General features: G+C 38.7%; 1 protein-coding gene across 4 annotated transcripts in view; it reads left to right on the top strand.

Annotated features, from left to right (window-relative positions):
- OGDHL (oxoglutarate dehydrogenase L) overlaps positions 1-23,532 on the top strand; it is a 51,216-nt gene that overhangs the window by 17,132 nt on the left and 10,552 nt on the right. For 3 of the 4 annotated variants that reach the window (XM_066191567.1, XM_066191565.1, XM_066191566.1), the window contains exons 5-17: positions 827-942; positions 2,961-3,115; positions 5,797-5,943; positions 6,491-6,581; positions 7,090-7,269; positions 7,646-7,774; positions 8,134-8,313; positions 8,939-9,091; positions 10,450-10,552; positions 11,155-11,283; positions 13,297-13,447; positions 15,506-15,633; positions 21,894-22,072. In XM_066191567.1, coding sequence (XP_066047664.1) covers positions 827-942; positions 2,961-3,115; positions 5,797-5,943; positions 6,491-6,581; positions 7,090-7,269; positions 7,646-7,774; positions 8,134-8,313; positions 8,939-9,091; positions 10,450-10,552; positions 11,155-11,283; positions 13,297-13,447; positions 15,506-15,633; positions 21,894-22,072 — 1,841 coding nt within the window. Of the gene's footprint in view, positions 1-826; positions 943-2,640; positions 2,721-2,960; positions 3,116-5,796; positions 5,944-6,490; positions 6,582-7,089; positions 7,270-7,645; positions 7,775-8,133; positions 8,314-8,938; positions 9,092-10,449; positions 10,553-11,154; positions 11,284-13,296; positions 13,448-15,505; positions 15,634-21,893; positions 22,073-23,532 lie in introns of those variants that run through there. The other variant, XM_066191568.1, reaches the window with a different exon arrangement.

Below are 23,532 nucleotides of genomic sequence, written 5' to 3'. Positions count from 1 at the left end.
TCCTTCATTTATCGGGTCAAAGTTAAACTTGTATCATGCAAGGCCTTTAACTTGCATTGATACCAGTCTTTCAGTCTTGTCTGTTGTGTATTTTGGCTTTTGATACTGCATAATAGTGAGCTTAAATGTTTTCTTAAATAATAATCTCGGCCAGAACTAGTTTAGATATGTCCAAATCCAGATGGGTCAATGTGGTTAAACAAGTTTTAAATTGGGGTGTGAAAATCTCTGTATTTTGTAAGGGGTCACTGCCTGGGAGCTGGAGCTGTACGGGTCATTTACACTATTTCAAACTAATTTCCCTAAAAGGAGAAAGAGGGTGAATAGAAATACCTTGAAAGTTGTCCAGAGTGCCTGTACAGCATTTTATTGAACTTGTGCATTCTCTTTGTCTATCTATTAATGCAAAATGCTTCCACTGACTGGTTCTGTTGGTGAGAAGGGATTCTTTTTTGTGTTTGTTGCTCATGATAGAGCTGGGTATAAACAGTGAGCTGCAAGAAATAGTGTGGGAAATTGATGACATGTATCTGAATATGGTAAAATATAAAAAAAAAGGCTTGTAGGGTTCCAATTTCATTTGCTTCATCTAAGCATTTAAGAAAGAATCAAATAATGACTATTTAATTCAAACACTCTTTTCAAAAGTCAGACCAAAGTCCATTTTACTTATGAATACCTTCAAAATATTCACGCTTTCAATTTTTAATCTAGTATCTTCTTTCTTGATACTGCTTTATTAAATATAATTGCCGTGGCTTGAAAAATAATGCTAGTTTTCTTTTTGTCTCCTGTTCTTTGCAAATCAATACCGTACCTGTTGTAGGGTTTTATGGTTTGCATGAATCAGATTTGGACAAAGTCTTTCAGCTGCCAACAACCACCTTCATAGGAGGAAATGAGAACAGTCTTTCTTTGCGAGAGATCATCAAACGCCTGGAGGTCAGTGGGACGTGTTTTCATTCAGACCAAAGTGAACTTTTTCCAGGTGTCAGTCACAAAACCCCCTTATCATTTGTCAGTTATTAATAGAGCATGTAAAGGATTCCAACAACATTAAAAATAACCTTTGTGCTATTTCTAGAGGTAGCAGCACCACTGGTGCAATTAGCATACATAGGAAATACGTAGATTAAGGATGAGTATGAAAGAGGTGAATAGAGTGGAATATTAATGCCAGCTCTTGTTCTGGAAAGAACTGATATTGGTTAAAAGGAGTAGAGCCTTTAGAAATTGTCTTTGAAATGTTGTACCACAGATGAAACACCTGTGCACACAGTGCTTAGGACATTCAAGGGTTGCTTTCAGATCCCCACCTCTAGTGAGACCTTTGCTTGAGGAAAAATATGAAGGCTGGTTACCAAATTCATGCGAGGCCAGCTGTAGCTTGTAGACTGTGATGGTTCTTGTTTTCCATCCCCAGTCTTTTTTCTAGATTCATTATCTGACAGGTGACATGGTTTATGGCACAGGAAGTCATCAAAGCTAAAATAATTCAAAGAAAAACTAATTTGAAGGAACAAATATCATTAGAGGTGAACTCCAAATAGCAAAGCAGCAAGTAGGAATGATAATGAATTTGTAGATTGCTGAGTGAGTCATTGTTGGATATTCCCAGTTGCTTGACTTTTACGTTGCCTTAGCTGAGGCATGGTAAATTGTTAAACCACATTATCTTTGTTGTGCATTTGAGCTCTATATTTGTTTGGGGGGTTTTTTGTTTGTTTTTGCACTTCTAGCTTATCTGTGTAGCAATAATCCTTAAAATTGTAATGTGCAAATAAAAGGACAAAATGAATTGCAAAATCTAAAAACCTTAAGGAACTGATTTTTGTTAAGGAGAGGGAACCCTCTGCTTTCCTCTTCTCTCTAGAGCTTTGGATTTTTTTTTCAATAGAGGTTAACATTCAACTCCTTAAAGGCAGTAGAGAGCACACACTATGTTGAGAGTTATTTTGTCTCAAACTCACAGTAGGTCTTACTTCTGTTGACTTGTATTTTGGACATATTTTTTCTAATGAAATACTCTTTTTAAGGTAAGAAAAAGAAAATTTTAAAAATTACCAAGGAGATAAAATTTCTGCTGTGTCTTTGCATTTCTCCCTGTCCTTTCTCTGTTCTCAGCTGCTTGGATTTTTTTTTTCACATTTCCAGGTTTCTGAAACTTGACAGTTACCAGATAATTTGCATTAGACTTCAAAGTTGTCTTCTCACTGTCTTTATTTCTTGGTTTAAGGTGACATTTAAAAAAGATGTGATAAAAGACACAAATTTTGGTACATTACTTGAAATCTTTGCTGGTGTGTCTAAAGAAGAGTGTACTATGCCTGTAGGAACAGCATGGAGTTAGGTGAAATGTGGCAGTCAGTGTAAGACAGGTTTGTTGCCTACTTTGAGTGTAGCACTGTTGCCCTGATCTTTTTCAGCCTTCTGATATTTGCATTTTTGTAGTGGAGTTTCTCACAGATTTTCATGTAAACAAGGTGATGTTATTGTAAACTGTCCTTTTTGTTTATCATTCTTCTCTTGAGGAGGGACAATTGATGGACTTCTAGTTTGACCAGTGCCATTGAAGAGGTGGCAACCTTATTGTCCAACCCCATGTCATTGTCCAAAATCTATAAAAATCGAAGTAAGAAAATAAACTTCCCCCTTTTTGCCCTGACAACTTGACTGCGTGCATGTCATTTATTTCGTGTCCTATAGCGACATAGCACCAGGTGAGAATCTTCCAGTTTAAAATTTTTGAGATGTTATTTTATAGAGAAGGCTTTGTGATACAAAACTAGATTCAGTAAACAATGTATTCATTTATAGAATTTCTTTGGAGGAGATACTGTGGAAGAAGAAGACAAGGTAGCTTTCAGGAGAGTAACAGAGAATACAATTTAAAAAATATTTTAATTTCTTTGTGGCCCACTAGCTCCTAAATCTTCTCTGTTGGTGTTTTCACTTGCTAGAATACCTACTGCCAACACATTGGCCTGGAGTTTATGTTTATCAACGATGTGGAGCAGTGCCAGTGGATCCGTCAGAAGTTTGAGACGCCGGGAATTATGAAGTTCACAAACGAGGATAAAAGGACTTTGCTGGCGAGGCTGGTGCGCTCAATGAGGTACGCTGGCCTGGGCTGGGCCACTGCTCTGTGCCTGCTGCCTGGCAGCTGTGGGGTCTGGGAGCTGCTGACGTAGGGGGGAACAGTGTCACTGAAATCTGGAGTGCAGGTGGGTGTAGTTAACCTGGCTGCCATATCAAAGGAAGGTGTGTGCTGTGAGGAATCTGTCAGGGTTTGTGTTCTGACTTAGTAGTCTGTTATCCTAAAAGGCCTTTAGTGGCATGCCTGGCAGTGGCTTGAGGAGGTGAACTAGGAAAAAGTTGTTTCAGCACACTAGTAATATACATTTGTGCTCAAGATTTGTAGCCTGTTTCAGAAAATAAGTGTCAGAACAATGTTGGTGTGTGATTTCAAGTACTGTTTTCTGCCCTTTTCATTTCGAGATGTGCCAAGATGTATTGTGCTGTTGCATGACCTGGCAGCAGCAGCTTTAGTATCTACAGTAAAAGAAAGCATATTTGGAAATAGCTTATTGACTGCTCCTATTGTGGCTATCTGTGTGGAAATACTGTGATCCCAGAGATCAAATTATCCTCTTGCCCCTGGAACAAGGCTTCTCAGACACAAGATTTATTTCAGTCCCTACAGTCTGAACTGTGTGTGTGTCCTTTGTTAAACACAAGAATCAGAGATTTGTAAAGGCACACTTTTTGGTTAAGATTGTGTGTTCAAAGACCTAAAAATGAAGTGCTCATTGGAGGTGTCAAAAGATATTTTTGCCATGTGTTTTGTTTGCCAGTGTTATAATGTCTCATTAAAAGTCTCATTTAAACAGAAACAAAAAATGACACTTAGTGATCAAGTGAATATTGCACTTGAGTACATTTGTTTAACGGGCCCTCAGTATGAACCATCTCCATTCATCCTAAGACAAGAATTTGTGCTTTGATTCCTGCCTAAGCTGTGGAAAGATCTGGAGTTTCTCGTGGCATGAAGGAGCCTAATGTTCATCTTTTGCCAAATTAATTGTCTGCTGAATGGGGAAGAAAAAGTTTTACAAAAATTTCTATCCAGCTATCTTTAGAGTGCTTGTTATTTTATTGTTTGAAAATTACCTAGGAAAAAAGTCTGGTTTTGTGGAAAACTGCTTGTCCTCTTGAGATTTGTGGCTTTGTAAAGCACGTTTTCATTGTTTTGCTCAAGACTTGTTTTTAAAATGTTAATTCCAAGAACCTACAGAGTTCAGTTACTTGAAACTGAATTTTAAAGTTGAATTTCTCATCCCTTGTGGTTTTCACTGATAGGTTATTGAACAAGAGGTTATTTTAAACCCTTCCTTCTGTAAAATACTCATTGTATACGTGAGGTACTTTGTAATGCATTAGTGAACATGTTAGGCCCTGATGTGGAGCCTGGGCAGGGTCAAGTATTTCCAGATCAATCCCTTCTGAGAGCAACCAGCTTTCACCAGATGTTTTCCTCTCTGGGTACTGAATGCATGCAATGACAGAGGCTGTGGGGCTCTGTGTCTCCCACTGGCATGTGGGGGGCTAGCAAGGTGTGACTGTGAAATACTGTAGCTCTGCACATTTAGTGGCAGATTGCCTCAAGTAATGAACTTGCTGCTTGTCCAGTACTGGCTTAATTTGCTGCTGCAAAGAGGAAGAAGTCAGTGTGTGCACTGCTTTCCTTCGCCCTGCGAGACCTGCTGTTCACATGGCACACTGTTTTCCCTTTATATAAAAACTGGCATAGCCCTGCAGACTTCCCTGAGGAATTCTGACAGAATACCTCAGTTGAGGGTCTGGCTTGTTGCTTAGATGGCTGAATTGTAAGGTATTGATGGGTGAGCTAGGAGAGACTTTTGGCAACGATTCATATCCCTGCCTTTAGGACTTCAGTCTAAAGAGGTGTCAGGATTCTAAATGAGGAATAAGCTGAGTATTAATGGATTATGGCAGTGTTATGGGGCAAGGCACTGCACACATGATGTAACCAATACAGTTACTTTCATGAAGATGTATTTTCTTTGCCTTTCCTATCTCCAAGCTGTACAATGTATAATCCTTTCAATGTTTGTTAAAAAGTACTTTTAAACCACTCACATTGCCTCTGGCCAAAATGCATTAAAGAATGAAAGAGCTTAGGGCTGTCAGGGATTGACATCATTCTGCTGCTGAAGCTGAGGCAGAGATACTAGTGTCCTGCTTCTTGGCCCATTCCTAAGTGTTACATCACACAGTCTGAGGAGCCTTGCTATTGAATGAGGCCTATGGAATAGGTGTGCTTTTTACTCTGTTTTTTTTTACAAGTGTTAGAAAATACAGGTTGTTATATTTTCTTCAATTCATAGAAAAGACTTCTTTGCTGTGATTCTGCCTTCCCAGTGCTCAGATTTGTGTACATGAGAACAGAGTGTAAATTGAGAAGTGAATTTTGTCTGGGGTGGGGACTCTCAATTGTTTCAAAGTCTTAGTAAATAGTTTTCAGATGGGGGAGAAAGAAGAATGAATTCTCTCCTGTGTTTCCCTCCCCATGTGTGACTTAATTCCAGAGGCATATAACTTGTATTCACAAATGTTTTAAAACAGTTTAATGTAACTTTCTTTTCTCTAAGATGATAAACAATAAGTATTTGCTACCTTACCTTAGTAAAAATAATTTCTCTTGGTGGTTTTTTTTTTTTTTTTTTTTTTTTTTTTTTGTTTGTTTGTTTGTTTGTTTGTTTCTTTTTGGCAAAGATTTGAAGACTTCCTTGCTCGCAAGTGGTCTTCTGAGAAGAGATTTGGTTTGGAAGGATGTGAAGTAATGATTCCTGCACTTAAGACCATCATTGATAAATCCAGTGAAATGGGAATCGAATATGTTATAATGGGAATGCCTCATAGGTAATGCCAATGGAAACACCCCAACAAATGGGCTTACTGTGTTGGGACAAGTTTTGGGTTTGAGAATTTTATTTAAAAAGTTGATACTTGAGACGCTGAGATAGGAAGAGTGAGTCATAACAAGTAATGGAAACACAGAACTGTAGCAAATACCTCTCAGTAAGAGGCTACAGGCTTCAAAAGTAAATGGTAGAGAAACTCTCCTCATTATACTTTGAAGCTGCAAACAAATGTGGCAGTAGCCATGGTTATCTCTGCCATTGCATAGAGTCTCTAGAACTGGGAAAGCTTGGTGAGGTAGTTCTGAACTTACTTTTGCAGTCTGCTTTAACTAATTTATAATGTGACTATTTAAAGACTGCTAGATAGTTACACAATTCACTTGGATAATGGGAAAAAGAGTTGAATCAAAGGTTTTGGGCTCAAAAGTTTGAAGAGAACATTTCCAAATTTCTGACAGCGTGGTTTGCAGATTTTTTAAGTTTTATGCTGTTGACTCTGTTAACACTGTTATTGAGACATAACTATGTTGGGAATTTTCATTCAGAGGTCGGCTGAATGTATTGGCTAATGTAATCCGAAAAGAGCTGGAGCAGATCTTCTGTCAGTTTGATCCCAAACTTGAAGCTGCTGATGAGGTAAGATGCTTTTTCATTAGATCTGTACAGAGAGGTCAACATTCAAGACAGTTCTCAGTTGTTTTGGTCATGGTTACTATGAAAACAGCATTATCAGCTGCAACGCCTTCTTTTCTAGTTTGAGGAACGTGATTTGGTGAAATTTCTTAATAAATTTAAAAATTATATTACACTTCTAACATGCAGAAGTTAGAAGAAGGTCTCTCAGGAGTGATTGTAGGTAAGTTCCACTTGACAGAGTTCATAACCTCTAAGCATCTCTTTTTGTTTTAGATGAATGAACAGAGTATTAATATTCTGTATTTATCCAACATTTGATGACAATAGTAAGATAATAGAATAGGAACAGAGTCCCAGTCTGAAATTATGGTGTCAAACCCATAGTGCACACTGATGTTCAGGTAACCAGATGCATTTTTCAGGCTGAATCATGAATTTTGGGCTTAGTGAATCAGATGGGGCAGATCTGAATGACATTTCTGAATTGTGATTGTGTCTTTTTTGTTAGGGATCTGGGGATGTAAAATATCACCTGGGAATGTACCATGAGAGGATCAACCGAAAAACAAACAAGAAAATCACTCTGTCTCTGATGGCTAACCCTTCTCACTTGGAAGCAGTTGATCCTGTTGTGCAAGGCAAAACAAAAGCTGAACAGTTTTATCGAGGGGATACAGCAGGGAAAAAGGTAAAGATTGTTTAATATAGTAACTTTTAATGGTAGTTTTTCATGGTATTTCCAATAAAAATAGTTTGCCAGTAGTTTCATATCACAGAATCTTCCTTTTTATTTCCTTCAAAAAAGGGATAATCACCTGTTGAACTAGGTAAGGTTTCTGACATGAGACCTCAAGGGTAACTTCAGGAAGTAGGTTTAAAGCTTTATTTCCTTTGCAAACTGGGAAAAGGCAGCAGAATTCTGAGAAATGTATGGTTTATTATAAAATTACTGTTTTGTTTTATTTTATAAGCACTACAGAAATATGGAGCCAAGAAATCCTGCTGAGAAGCTCAAACTGCAGTTTTCCTTTCTAATAGATGTGTGTACACTTCTCCCTCTTTAGGTTATGTCCATATTATTACATGGGGATGCCGCCTTTGCAGGACAGGGAGTGGTTTATGAGACATTTCATCTTAGTGACCTCCCATCCTACACCACAAATGGCACTATTCATGTTGTGGTCAACAACCAGGTAACAAGTACAGCCTTTTCCAATCAACTTCTCTGCTGAATATTTGCCCATCTGTCTCTTTCCATTTTTTGTTATTAACTGGGTTCCTTGCCCCCCCAGTTATTAGAATGGTTGAGATGTTTCTGAAGGTGATGCAACTCTTGAGTGGATAATATTTTATCACCTACATGTATGCCCTTCAATTTGCAATACTTAATTGGATTAGGCTTGCTTTGGTTTTTAAGGGAGCAAAAAGAAGCTTGCTAGCCAAAATGAAAAGATGATGCTGTTGCTGTGTGAATGGCTATTAAATGCAAACTTCAAAACAGAGTAGGGGGAGGTTCCCAAATTATTTTAATGGAAGTTTCTGGAATTTCTAGATTGGCTTCACCACAGACCCCCGTATGGCCCGTTCATCTCCTTATCCCACTGATGTTGCTCGTGTGGTCAATGCTCCCATTTTCCACGTGAATGCTGACGACCCTGAAGCAGTGATGTACGTGTGCAACGTAGCTGCAGAGTGGCGAAACACTTTCAATAAGGATGTGGTCGTTGACTTGGCAAGTCTTGGTTTTCTTAACTTTTCATTCTGTGCATTATGTACTACTCTTAATTTTTTTGTGGCTTGGTGCGGAAACCTAAGACCCTGGGAGGTGGGATGTTAGGAAGATGCTAATAGAGTTAGCCCTGTTGGTTCAAGACCTTAGACTTACAAGGTCATGCCCCTGCCCTTTAACCAAGATTGGACACCTGCCCATGTAAAACCCTATAAAATGCCACACCCCCTCATCTTTGGATGCAGCCTATGATCTGATGCATTAAATCATTTCTTTGGGCTATCCATCATACCCATCTCGTTTATTAACCACATGCAACACAGCCAAACTGGGATTGGGGTCGTGGGGACCCCCCTCCCCCATGGCACATGGTGACCGAACAGGGACCTGAGCTCTGGCCTCCCAGGGTCTCAGGTTTCCACAGCTTAGAAGATCCAATCAAGGAACAAATTTGATTTTAAAGGCCTTTAGTTTTCTCACTTTAAAAAACCAAGCAACTAACAGGCCCACAAGAAGCCATGAATGTTTTTTATACAATAAACCTCTCAAAATCTCTGTAAAACTCTGAAATGGAAATACTTCATTTTACATTTTTCCTTATCAACAGAAGCAATCTTTGCCTTTGTAGGTTTGTTACCGTAGGAGAGGGCACAATGAAATGGATGAGCCCATGTTCACCCAGCCTCTGATGTACAAGCAGATCCATAAGCAGGTGCCAGTGCTGAAGAAATACGCTGACAAACTGATTGCAGATGGGACTGTGACACTGCAGGAGTTTGAGGTACACACCAGCAGAGCTAGAGGGCATCTAAGGAGTTGTAAGGAGAAAGACCCAACTGTCACTCTATGCTGCCTGCTTGAAAACGCCCTAACTCTGATAAGTCTTTACTCTTTGCCAATTTGTGGTTCAGTTTGGCTTGGATTTTCATGTAAAATATTATTGTTGTAACAAAAGGACTGGAAGTACTCTGAAGTAATTAATATATATTGCACGTAAAAAATTGCTTCAGTTCTGAGGGAGATTATTAAATGAGAACACTGGAAAACAGAGGCATTTGTCAGCTGTTCTTCATCTCTAGAACCTTGATTCAGCAGCAAGACAGTATTTGAATACTCCTGTTGATAGCTTCATGTTGATAAATTTGGCAGGCTTGGGTCCAGCAATGATGAAATAGAAGCAAGTTAATATTTTACTTTTCTTGCAAGAATTCTACCAAGTTCGGAGATCATTTGAAGTATTCCAAAAAGATGAAGTGTACAGTCTGGTGTCTGTATTAAACTGGTTAGGTCTTTACCTTGATTATTTTTGAGAATGGGTGTTTAGAGTGCAGATGAAACCTTCTGAGGAGCCTTGAAACCTACAAGGACCTTCTGAAAAGGTGTAGTGACACGACACTGCAGATCAAGAAACAAGCAGTTTGGGGAGGTGCATTCTGTTGTCTGTAAGAAGGATCGTAAGTCAGGCAGAAGTAGCTTTTCTGAATCATTTATTGAAAGAGTGTGCCAGTAGAGGCAGCAGGGGATTTGGTGACTGGATCTAGGATCCTGGATGGATGTTTGGCTGTACAGACTGAGTTCAACATTGCTGTTAATTCCTTTAAAGATTAGCTAGCTCAATAGCTTGAATGTGGTTCTGGATTGAAACATAGATATTGCAGGGGCATTCTGCTGCCACAGACTATGGCATTCAATCTGTTGCCAATGAGATGTGTGGCAGATTCTTTGCTCGACTCTCCCAGACAGACTAATTTTTTGTAAACTTCTTTTCCAAACTTTAGTGGCTTTTTTAGCCAGGAGTATGAAAGCTGGATGATTTTGATCTTAGAAGTATGACTATAAATTATATTTGGTATTTTAGTTTTGTCTCATTCTAAAGGAATGCTTGCAGCTTCAGCTCTTGGTATGCTCCTCTGTAACACCTGTCCAATGAGCTAAATGATTTATTTAGAGTGATGTGTGTAAGCATGTTTCTAGAAGGCAGTTTGATCCTAGATAAAATTAATTTTATTTATTTGTGTTACTGTAACTAAACTTTTTCATGGAGTTAAACAGCTGGTTTTATTGTGCTGAATGAGAGGTGTCATCTGTAAGATTTGAGGGTGTTATGTTTATCCATTTTTAAACCTTTTTGTTCTACAGGAAGAAATTGCAAAGTATGACAGAATATGTGAAGAAGCATATACTAGATCTAAGGATAATAAGATTCTTCATATCAAGCACTGGCTGGATTCACCGTGGCCTGGTAAGGAGTATCCTTTCACTTATCCTAGTGTTACCCTAATGTGCTTTTTGAGTCCAAAATCTAGGATTTAAATAGATTTTATTAGACAGCGTTGCTTTAAAATGGAATATGGGACCTTTTATTTGCCCCTGTTAATAGTAAATATAGCATTCTGCCAGATCAACTTGAAATAAATGCTTTTGTTAAAAAAATGTGTAGAGTAAGCTGTGACTTTGAAAAAGCCATTTTCCAGTTTAGCAGAGAAGTGGTTTTCCTGGACTGTTAAGTGTCTGGGCTGTCAGAAGGAGTATCTCTCATGTTATTTATTCATTTATTTATTTTTATTTGAGGGATTGAGGTGCCATATGCCTTTTATTGGCTGCCTCTGCCCACATAGAGGATTTCACAGGGAGTGAAAGCAGAAACGAAATAGATCATTGTGTGCCTGTAAGATCAGCTTCTGTTGTCATGGAGACAATCAAAAGTATTGTTTCCCAGCAAAAGGGGAAGAACTAGGCTTAGTCTGCTGCTTAGAATGTCACTTGAGTTGTTGAATAAATTGTAGGTAATATACATATCTCCTAAGCAGTCCTTGAACGTGTCACCAAATCTTTTCCTCCCAGGCTTCTTTAACATGGATGGAGAACCCAAGAGCATGTCTTGTCCCTCAACGGGCATTTCGGAGGAGCTGCTGACTCACATTGGCAATGTCGCCAGCTCAGTGCCAGTCGAAGACTTCAAAATACACTCAGGTCAGCTGAAGGCTTTGTGTCTCCTGCTGGCTTCGTGTCTTGCTCCATTTCTGTATTTCTGCACAGAAGTTATTCTTGGGCCATTTCTCAAAGAGGAGAATGCCTGTGACTTTTACTTTGACTCTTCCACTCTATGGGTGAGGAGAATGTGACATTTAAGTTCCTGCTGCTTGTTCTCAGCATAATATTCTTTCAGTATCACAGCACTTCTGTTTCATACCTCATTAAAGTACATTTTCCTCTGAGGGAGGTAAAAGTCTCTTTGCAACCTTAAGTTAATAATTCCTTTCATTCTTACTTTTTTTTTTTTCCCCAAAAAAAGTCTTAGTTTTTGTTCTCTAAAGATTCAATCCTCACTTTGGCATCTATTACAGTAAGTGCCTGTCTCACTGGGGAGCCCCAACACTGTGTCAGAGATCTGAGATAGTTTTATTTCCTGGGCAGGTTGAAATCTAGCAACTATTGGGAGCAATATCTGCTCATTCTACAGGGAAATATGGAGACCCTTTGTTTAGGGGTCTTTTTTCTTTTACATACTAAGGGTACATACTAAGGATAAGGAAAGAAGAGCTTTCTTCTCTTTAAAATCTCTAAAGAGAGAAAGCTAATCCTCTCTAGAGTCATCCATCAAGGAATAAAGTTTGTCTTCTGTAAATATTCTATGTATTTATGTTCCTTTGGGAAATGAAGCACAAGTAATGATGGTAGGACATTCCCAGTTACTAATTGCAGGCTTGTTGAGCAGATACAATTAATGGATAAATTTAACTCTTCTACACATTTGTGCGCTTCATTGTGACACTGATAAATTAAAAGTTAGGGCTGCCCAATAAAATTTGGTATTAGACATTCTAATTAAAAAGGTAAATTGGTCTCTTGTTAGTAAGCTGATTAACCACTGACACTAGGGAACACTTGCCAGTATATAAGGTAGATTTATGGTTCAAAACAATTACGGTATGCTAGATTCTTTTATGCAGTTTAAAAGGCCATGAGAGAGAATTTGTGGAGAAATAGAAGGGGAGAGAAATAGAAATTTGAAGTACTTTGTCATTTCACTAGAATGAAATAGCTTAATATAATATAGTTTTTCAACAAACAATGGGAAGATTATTTTTTTAATCAAATGCTTAGTAGATGCTAAGCAGAAATTTTTCAAGATTTTTTTTTACTTAAAATGAGGCAATTTCAATGAGTTTTATGTGGAAAGAAAGTGGGGTATTTTTCTGTAAAATTGTGGAAAATAAGGAAGGGAAAAATGGGAAAATAACATATAGGACTTACGTTATTTTATGGGACTTAGCTTACCAAAATCATCAGTACAGATGTGAAAATGAGGTGCTGTCAATTGACAGTGAATACAGGAGACCTGTGGCCTCAAAGCTGGAAGCACCTGTGTGCAGGTGTGAAGTTTTGTTCCCTTTGAAAGTAACAGTGTTGTAACTTGTGTTTTGGCTCAGGAGGTTATAATATCTTCACTGAAAAGTCAGCTGTTGGTTACCAACTGAAAATCCATTGGCAGCTGCTACAGTTTTTCTGTTCATATGATATTCATAGTATTGATCAATCCAGCCTGTTTTCACTGTATAACATCTCCAGAAGTGCAGTAAGACAAATGCCAAGAAAAAAATGAGAAAAGGAAGGAAGACAAAAATTCAGAAACCAAATTGCTATTTTTGGTCTCTTTTAAAACAGTATTTGGTGTTAGAGATGTGAAAATAAATCTTGAGAAAGAAGAATTTTACCATGGGTTTTTTAAATTGTCCTCAGTAGTTTCTGACAGTCAGCCTTATTTTCTTCTTCAAAAACAAGGTATGAACATTACACAACTGTTTGGTTGGGAAGCAAGTTGTTTTATTTTGCCAGCAGTTCAGTTCCAGAAAAACGGTTTGTAGACCTGATTTGGTATCTGTTTTTAGCTTAGGTACTGGGGAAGGGGAATGGTGAATGTAATGTGCACAGAGAATTTCTCTGAAACAGATCCATTGATTTCTGATCTTTATTGCAATGTAGGACTCTCTCGGATTCTGAAAGCCCGCTCAGAAATGACCAAGAAAAGGCTTGTTGACTGGGCCTTAGCAGAATACATGGCCTTTGGCTCTGTTCTCAAAGAAGGGATCCATGTCCGACTAAGTGGGCAGGATGTGGAGAGAGGTACTTTCAGGTCAGTACTGAGATCACTGTTAAGTGTTGTTAAAATGTCTAAGTACCACACTTAAAGAAACAACTTGATATTTGTTTAAAAAATAGTCTTCCACAGGGAGGGGAAAGTTGGGGCTGTTTCTTCAGCATTAATCTGAATGTTATAAGTTCTAGCAGACAGTAATAAGCAAATTTCCTGTGTATCTGTAAGCAGGATTTTAAAGTATAATATTTAAGCCAGAACAAACACTTTCTACCTTCTCTTGCTGAAAAGCAGAAATGGTATCTTTCCCTCTAATTTCTAACAAAAAACGCAGTTGCATTCCATCTAATTGCTAAGAAGAGAGGATACTTGCTGCAGCAGATCCTGGATCTTTTAAATACCATTCCAGTGGTGGCTGCTTGGAACTTGTGTACTCTGTGAACAAACATGTTGCCAGTTGGTGAAGCTTTTAAAGTCAATACGGTCCTTTGTACTGAGACTTTTAATGCCTATGGGGCATGTATGAAGGCAGGATCTCATCACTTGGTAAAATATATACAGTTTGCTGCCTTACCTGATTCTCTGTAGAGTAAAATGTTAATGATGTATTTAATTAAAACCTTTGATGTGATGCCAGTTCCTGGGGTGAATGCTGCACTGTGCTCCATTGTGAATGCATGTAGAAGGGAGAAATAAATGTTGGTGCCTGTCTTCTCTGATACACAGTATTGGCTAGAATTTGGGAAGAACTGAATATACTGTGTTGCCATAATAAAACAACATGATGGGGTGCTTTCAGTATTTTGGAGCTTCTAAAGTGATGTCTAGAAAATAGTTTTTTCTTTCAATATTCCACGTGATGGCTTCTTTTCTTCCTGTTTCAGTCCTCAACACTATCAGTAGATAGAAGGTAGATAAAGCTGCAGAGAGAAGCGCCAGACCCCTTCTCCTCTTGGAGACAAACTCTTGAGGATGGAGGGTACCAGCAGCCTTGGTTCTGTACTGGTTTGATGTCAGTAAATCTGACAATTGCACACATGCAAATTGTATGTCTGTGTATTTCTGGCTGGCCATCTATGCTCATCTTAATCACCTTTTACCAGGGAAACACAAAAATTTGTACTCAAGAAGCTTAACACCTAGTTAGGTCTTCTGTCACTTGCTTAATGCCAAAATCAAAATTAGAGTGGCAAGAATGAGTTCTGCCAAACAGCTGCCTGGTATGTGAATTTCCCCCTTTCTCTCTACTTCCCACCCTTTGCTGCTCTTCGAAGGTTCAGTCTTTTTCTGGCTTTCCATTGTTGAGTTGTAGATAAATTTCAGAGCTTTTTTGCTAGCATTCATTATAGCAAAGGGAAGTGCAAAAAGATCCAGACTTCAGTGTTGGGAGCTCTACAACACGCAGCATTGTTACCAGTACAATAACTGGCCTTATGTTAGCAGTTGTAAAGCTGAACATATTGCTGTGATTCACTCAGTCTGCTCAGACAGTTAATGGATTGCAGTAATTACTTCAGTCATCTCTGTTTTGGTAGTATTCCTTGGTGCCCCATTCTAATGCTGATTAATGGTGTTCTAGAGATCTGTAAATGGTGCATGTGAGTGGAAATAGCAGGAAAGAGGATACAACTCCTTCAAGTTTCAGTGCTGAAATTAGATTAGATTACGTTTTTTTCCATTAAAGACGAACAATTGTTTCAAGGAAAATACTAGAATTTGTGAGGAAGGAAGAACAAAATGTTTTTAATAACAATTTTGTTCCTCTGAATTATTTTAATAATTCTATTTTATAGCAACAACTTCCCCATCCTTTTCTCTTTCTCCCCAGTTCTACTAGTGGTGAGGTATTTTCAGTTTCTGTCAGTGCTTGAGAAGCCTGGATAGTCTGTGAAAGTCATTACAGTGCAGCAATTGCATTTAGACGTGTGATTGTGTTTCCCATGATTTCAACCAGACCAGGGTGTTTGTGTAGCAGAGATAACCATGGTGCTTGCTTGCTTTCCAGAACACAACTTTGATACTTCAGCTTTGAAAATAGCTCTATTAAAGCCCAAAATGATTCTTGGCTAATAAATCTCTTTCAACAACTCTTTGCAGCCATCGTCACCATGTGCTCCATGATCAAGAAGTTGACAAGAGAACTTGTGTTCCCATGAATCACCTCTGGGAGCAGCAAGCCCCCTACACCGTGTGCAACAGCTCCCTGTCTGAGTACGGCGTCTTGGGTACGTCTCCATCTGCCTGGGGTTGGCTAGGGCTGCTAGACAAGCTGCAGAGCTCAGCAAGGAAATGAATGTGGGAAGAAATAAACCTGTAAAATGGTCATATATGAAACAGGTATCAAAGCTCTTCCTCTCACGTTCTGGCATCCCTTAAACAAGCATCCCCAAATTTTGCAATTTCGGGATTCAGTTAAAAGCATCCATCTGCTATTGTTGATCTTGACAGTGCTGGAATGTGTGCCTGATGCTTTCCTAAAAGAGGAGGAACTGACAAAGAAACCAGAGACAGTTTGTCATAGAGATGTAAAAAATCCATCCTGGCCTTATCTGAACTGCTATTCTGAATGTGCTATTTCAAGAAAACAAATTCTTTTTAGTGATAGCATTAATCATAATGAATTATTTTACCTTCAGCCACAGAGAATGGATAACCTTACTCTGACATGATGAGGGTGGCAAGAGGAATGTGGAGCATGAAACATATACATCTAATAATTTATCAAAAGCGTTACTGATTCTATGGATAATAAAATATCATGTGAAAGAAAAAACATTGTATTAGATAAAGGTGGTAGTTGATAGCTGCTTGCTTCAAGTTCCAGAAATATTTGGTTACTTAGTCAATTTTGCAATACTACATATTACCTAATGCTAATAATATTAAAGTGGTATAAAATTGTACAGTCAGAGCATGGGATGAAGACCAGATTTTTTAATGCATTTTTGTTAAGTCTGTGCCAGAATCACTGTGAACAGAATCACGTTTTTTCTATTGCTAACGTGTAAAGGTAAACTCTAAATAGGAGAGTGCAAGTAAGGATGTGTATAAATGGGAGAAAAATAATTGGCATAGCTAAAAATCAAGAATTTAATTTTATAGAATAATTGTTTCCAATTTCCTTTTGTTTCTCACGGTATGTTCTGGGGTTTCTTAATTTGAGCCTCTTTACAGTGTTGCTGCAAATTTTGTGTGTAAGTGGATCACAGGTTTCTGGCTCTGGGTTTTTTACATTCCAAAAGAAGTGCCAAGTGTCTGGGTATGGTTGTAGTCTGATTTTGTTTCAAAAATAACGTGTCAATAGGAGGCCTAGTGTTGATATGATGTGAAGGCTATTCCAACAGTCACAATTCCATTCTTTAAGAAACTAACCAAGTGGGGTCTCTCTCTTTCTTGATCTCATTCTGCTCACTATTGCCCTTCCACCTTACCCAGCAAAAGATAGGTGAAAGTTGATTTAACAGAAGTCATTGAATACAAGCAATCGGGTAAAATAGGGTTTTGTTTGCATGCTGAAAACAAGAATACCATTTCTGTGTACTTCTGCTTCAGTAGATGGGATGACAGGTTCTTCTTCAAAACTAGTAATATTGATACTTCTAATTTTCAAGAACTTTAAATCCCTTATGTCCAAGGTGTTTTCTATCAGTAAAGGAGATTAAATAGATACAAATAGTTGATAAGTGATGTGGCTTTTTGTGTGTTTGTTGGGTTGGGTTTTTTAAACTGAAAATGCCATGTTCTGTGTTGAAGTGATTTTATAATGAAGTTATCTCTCTCTTGCTGGCTTTTATATACTGACCTTTTCCAATGTGTTTACTCTTGTGTATTGCCTCCATAGAGACAGTTTTGGGATAAGCAGCACTGTGTGAACACGTCTCTTTTAGTTAAGGCTCTGAGTCAAAGATGAGCTATAAGAATTGATATTTATTTGGCTGGTAGCATTACTGGGTCTCCTTTTTAATACATGGAAGAATAATGAAGGCTTGCAGTTCATGGAGTTGTTTCTTCAGGAGAACCAAAACCCTTGAACACTTTGTTTTCTCTAACTGCTGTTTCTGCTATCTAATTCTGTTTAAAAAAAAAACAGTTTAGAATTAGCACACTGAAGTGTTTGGTGGCTGTAGTGAGAGTTGTGAGATAATGTTAAGGGGAAAAAATGGTGAAAAAGTGTTAGGAATTTATTTTGTGACCGTATTAACATGCAGCATCTCAGAAGCATTTTGGGAATTCCCTTAGTTTCTGTGAGAGAGAGCCAAGTAAAAATGGATTAAACAGTCTAGCATGATATAACTACAGGTTATTTCCTTGGCAGGTACATAAACTAAGAGCTGGTATCTGTTCAGAACTGTGAGCTTTGCACCAAGTTATAGTCCAGCTAGTTAGGAACGCCTGAAGAGCCATTGCTCCATTAAAATGATTCTCTGGCAAGATAAATTTCAGGTGGAAAGAAAGCAAAGGAAGTCTTGTTCAATTGTAGTTCAGACAACTGCTTATGTTTTGTCTACAGGAAGCTCTGGAGCGGGTGTAACCTGGGCATTAAATCAGAGTACTGTACAATCTCTGATAATTTATAGAGTATTTGACAACCTCTGATAATTTTGTTTAACATCCTATGTCTACTATTTTTAGTTATACCCAGATTATCATAATTTAGTTGTGCACCCACTTGCCTTGCTATCATTTCCATATAATGAAACTGAATATCTGGAAGTTTCAGTGATGGCCGTGAGAAGTTGTTTAAGCAAAAGATGTTTGTCTGAACTTACTTGCTGATTAGGATAGAGGAGAAAAACAAAAGTAACTTACAGATGCTCCATTCTACCTCTTCAGCGTTTTTTTAATACTTTGAAAGGATTTCCTGTCTTCCTTTACAGCCTTCAGAATGACTTGTGTAGTGTTGAGTCTCTATCCAAGAGGTGAGGTTCTTTGTCAGATTCAATACTGCCTTTGAGAGATCTTGGGCTGGGGCGTCCCATACTGGGAGCTTTCAAGAAATATCAGGCAAGATAGACTTGGAACTAGTGTGTAGTTCAGGAAGTTCATGAGCCATGAGACTTGGAGTATAGTTTTTTCAAGGGAAAAGTCAAGTTTAAAGCAAAAGATGAGAGGAAGAAGATGGGTATTGATGTAAAATTATTTTTTTTGTGATACACACCTGGAACGAAATATGTAGTATTACTGCTCAGTCAGAACAATGTATTTTTAATGTTGGGGGTAGCAAATACAAATACCTGTCAGAAATTGTGTTAGAAACTAGGACAGACTGTAGTAGTTAATCACATCTGCATGGAGTTCTGAAAAGGCATCAGTCAGCCACCAGATGGGTATTAACTTCACTTTGTCCTGAGCTGTGTTTGGGTTTGTGAAATGATGCATATCCCTCTGTAGTCCCTGAGCTTAGAATTTCTGTTAAAGATAGCAAAAATATGTCTTTGAACCTTTCTTCCTTCTGACATAAAATCCTTGTGCTGATAATCCCTTTCAACCATTAGTTAACATTCATGCCCTAAGTCACTTCAAAATCATATTGAATTAAGTTATGGCTGTAGCCTCACTTACATTAATTGAAAAACAGCTATTCTTATGACAATCATGAAAATGCTGTGGGGAAAACACAGCACAGTTTGCTGTGTAAGCTGCCACTTTGCTTGACAACACTTCTTTCTGTGCCAGAGTGATGGAAGAACAGTGAGGGAGCACAGCAGGCACTGGACTAATAGAAACAAGCATTTCTGCTAGGTCTGTCATCTAGGGACCATAATGAACTCCAGCAATTGAAACATTAGTTTTGCAGCCTTAATCAAGTGCTGTGGGTTTTTCTTCCCTCTGTCTCCTCAGTGTAGAAGTTTACCAAACTGCTGTGCTGGTTCCTGGTTCCCTGTGCCCTGGTGTGCTCTGAGCCTTGAGCAGCTGCCTGCTGTTTGGAGTTGGCTGGTTGCTCTCCAACACCCTTTGGGTGTGCAGATTCTTTACCTGACTTTCTTTGAAAGTTGTGTTGCTGCCTGGTTGCCTTGGAATTCCTCACAGCTTAACCTGTTCTCTGTTTCTACCTGTGTAAGAGTTAATCCTTTAAACCCACAAAATTTGCACAGGATTTAAAAAAAAATGTTCAGTTCTTGTTTCTGCAGATGCAAACAATAAAGTTTGCAAGGTCTCTGCTGTAGTTTTTTTTTTAATTCCTTTTTTCTGGTCTGAGGTTGAGCCCTCATGAGGAACCTGGGTAGGAACTTGCTCCCCTGCAGTTCATGTCCCATCCCTAGAACAGTGGAGACTTTCTAGTTCTGGTCACCTTCCCTGACTTTGACTCTGGTGCCCCAACAATTCCTTTTTTCAAGAGAACACCCCATGCTCTCCTGGGCTGTTTACCTTGCATCTGTCTATATCTCTCTCCACGAGCATTTTAGTTTTTATTTGGCAGTTCAGATCCTGCTCTTTAAGCAGTTTTCTCCCCATGAAGGTAGTAGTAGTAGCAGTAATTCTTCACAGACTCCTTAGTCTGTCAAGAGTTAAAGCTATTCCACTGCTATAATCACGACTGGAATAGTTTTAATTTAGTAACTCTCACTGCCATTCCCCTGGTGGAAAATTGAGTTCTGGTATACCAAAGATGTGTACACCACAGACACATGTGCCATGAAATAGTCGTCTCAGCAGCGTCATTCTCAAAATACTAATCAGAATATATAGATTACATTTGGATATATTTTCCTAGACATTTTTATAACTGTCGGAAAGCTTGCAAATGGTATTTGTGTTAAGATCACACTTTTTCATGCAGCTTCACCTAGAACATTGTTACCCTCTAGAGATTAGTGTGAAGTTGTCAACAAGATAGGAAATGAGAAATTATACTCTTTTTTCCACGTGAATTTTAAGGGTGATTTTTCATATATGAAGTAGAATTATGTGTGTGCCGTGACCAAATTCAAAGTATGCACTGAGCTCCATGCTCTCTGAAAAGCACTGTGTGATTATTAATATCTCTGAGTGGTCAAGACCTCAGTTTGTGCTTCTCTAAAAGCTAGATTACTCCACCCTTACAGAGAGCAGCATATGCACAAACAAGTCTTGAACATATTGCATATCTTCTCAACCATGTCACCCAATCAGCAGAAATGGTCTCTTAATGCTTGTGTAAAATTAGAATGGGATTCAAGCCTATCTAGGGAAATCTGTTTTTCAGATACCTTTGGGAATATGATTGAAGGTGTTGTGTAAATTTTTCCACTGTTTTCATTGTGTTAAGAACAATGGAATTACATGAACGAGGAGGCCAGAGATGGAGGAAAGGCTGAAGGAAAGGCTGTTCAGGCAGTCAGGCCAAAGGCAAGGCCCGCAGAAGTCATTCTCTTTGGTAATGACTTGTCATGGGGACTCACAGAGGAAGGGCTGTCTGACTTTACAGTCTTCTTTTGGCCTCTAATGTATCAGTTGCCTTTTGGTGGGACCATGAGCATCTGCTGGAGTCACGGATGATGGACTGTTCAGAGATCAGTAGTCCAAAAGCCAAGTGACTCAAAGATTTCTTGCCATGGGGATGGTAAGCGAAAAACTGGGTTGGAATTACCAAGGAGTAGACTATGAAGACCCAGAAGTTAGTTGATCTGCTGGGGTAAGCTTCAATGAGAGTATTTATAAACTGAAGTTCTGTATTTGAAACCAGATCATTATATTCTGTGTAGAGCTTCAAGATGAAATGTATCTATCAATTAGATATTTATTCTCTGTGTGTATTGCATCAGTTTTGCCTCAGCCAGAACCTCTTCACCCAGAGCATGGCTATATAGCTCTGCTTTTTACTGAGAGTTTTAACCTTTTTGGGTATAATCACTCCCAAACTAGAGGTGGAGAATCTGCGTACAGGTATCAGCACTCCAGGCTCTGCTATATCAAAGGAAAATATGAACAGAGATCAAATACTTATCACACTGAAGCAGAAACCCAAAGGGTCCTTAGCCCTGCCCAAGAAAGGATTGTTTATCCAAGTCCCAGATGTGTTTGCCATGCAGCTGTTATATTCATATTTTTTGGAAGACCTGAAGACTAGGATCATGTCTGTAGACTGAAAACTGATGTCACTGGTAATTTTCTTCATCATCTCTGTATGAGAGGGGAAAAGAAAGATGATGTTGTGTAGGGCTGTGGAAATATTAAAATTAATAAATAACTCTTTAACTGGGCTGTAAGTGCATTTTTACAGGAGAAGATAGTAGTGAGTTCTTAGGGAAATATTATACTAAAGTTGAAGTGGAGGGAGGGAGTTTAGTTTGTTTAAAAACTCCTATGATATTGAAGTGTGTGAGGGAAGTTTGAAGGCTTAAAGTCGGGCTTGGAAACAGTACTATTGAAAACTGCGTGATTTGTAACGAAAACCCAGCTCTAATTTTGGGTTTGTTTTTTTTTTTTAGTTTTTAACAAGGAATGAACAGAATTTTCATGAAATCTGTTTGTTTTCTAATTCTCCTTCTTGTTTGCTTGTCAGGTTTTGAACTTGGCTTTGCCATGGCGAGTCCCAATGCCCTGGTTTGCTGGGAAGCTCAGTTTGGGGACTTCCACAACACGGCTCAGTGTATCATAGACCAGTTCATCAGCTCCGGCCAGACCAAGTGGGTTCGGCACAACGGGATCGTCCTGCTCCTGCCGCACGGCATGGAAGGAATGGTGAGCGCTGCTGCCTGCCACGTGCAGGAGGGGAGTGCTGGCTGCAGTGCCTTCTCTGCAGCTGGAAAAGCCAAAGGTCTTTTGGGGATCCAGTGCTGATAGGAACCCAGGGGAGGAAGGCACTCTTAAGCATGTGGGGCTGCCTCAGTATTAGAGAGAAGAATGTAGATTGATTGACTGGTGAAAACCAAAAAACCCTGAGAAACATTTCTCAGCTCTTAGCTGTGTGTCCTTCTTAGTGGCATGTACCACTTCCCCCCATTTTTTCCTTTTCTTTCCTCTCTTTTTTTGGTATCTTTCCTGAAGACACTGCCTTCTTTCCCTAGAAAGCTGCATTCACAGTGTACAATAAGAAAGAAATCAGGTCTAAGAGCGCTTGCTTGGTTTTATTTTGCATAAAGTATGTCTGTGTAAATGCTGCACTAAATTTTCTTCCCATGAAATGATATAAAACAACTTTAAAACTTCTTCAAAAATCATTGACCTTGGTTAATTTTTATATAATAAGAAATCTCCCTCTTTCTGGAAAGGAAGATGTTTCTACTAGCTGTTGACCACTTTCTTTGGTGGCCAGTAGGAGGAACTAGACAATGTGTTTGAGGGAAAGGGCATGGGCACACCCTATGTATAAAGTTACATGAAGTTCATTTCAGCAGTGGAATTGTTCTTCAAATATTTTAAATTATTTTTAAGATTACATGAACATCATGTCAGGCAAGGTTATTTTTTTCCTTTTCAAACACATTAGCCTTCATTAATTGTTGCATGTATGTTAAATAGTTTTCTATTTAAAAAAGCATAGTAAGTGCCACAGTGGCAATCTCCATCTGTATAAATGCTTTAGACCATTTCACTGCAAACTGTGTCATTTCTATTCTCACAAACAATTTAGTTTATTTCCATTCAATTATGATCCTGTCCTGATACACTGGGGTGCATTCATATCTTATGAATGGCTTTCCATATCCATTGTGCTTAAATAAAGAGTCTGGTGCTGTTCACAAGGGTTTTGATAAATTAATTTTTTTAACTGTATCTTGAGGGGACAGCCTGAATGAGCCCTCAGCAGGAGGTGTGGTCCTCTGCAGGGAAGCACTCGGCTTAAGGGGCTGGTTCTCTGCTACTTACAATACTTGAAATCATTCTTTTCTCATAGCCACTTGGCAGCAAAGATTTGCACAGGTCTTCTGAAACATGCTTATTTTGCTACTAATGTCAGCTGCTTTTGGAATATTTCAGAATCCCACCAGGCTGTTGAAATCTTTTATCTTCCCAGAGGACCTTTTCATTACAGGAGAACTAGTCTTTCTATAACTACAGTGTTGGGGACAAGATGATTTGGGGAAGGATTCTTAATGGGATATGGATCCCTTCACCTCTAGGTCATGCATTCACAGGCAAGTTGGCTGTGATTGAAAGACTCTGCAGCCTAATGGCTCCTTGGGGACTCATCTGAAAGT

Source organism: Chamaea fasciata, unplaced genomic scaffold (assembly GCF_029207755.1).
Source record: "Chamaea fasciata isolate MVZ Bird 193981 ecotype frontalis unplaced genomic scaffold, bChaFas1.0.hap1 SCAF_9, whole genome shotgun sequence".
NCBI lineage: Eukaryota > Metazoa > Chordata > Aves > Passeriformes > Sylviidae > Chamaea > Chamaea fasciata.
Note: the sequence above shows the minus strand (reverse complement) of the source record. Positions and strands in the feature narration are given on the sequence as shown.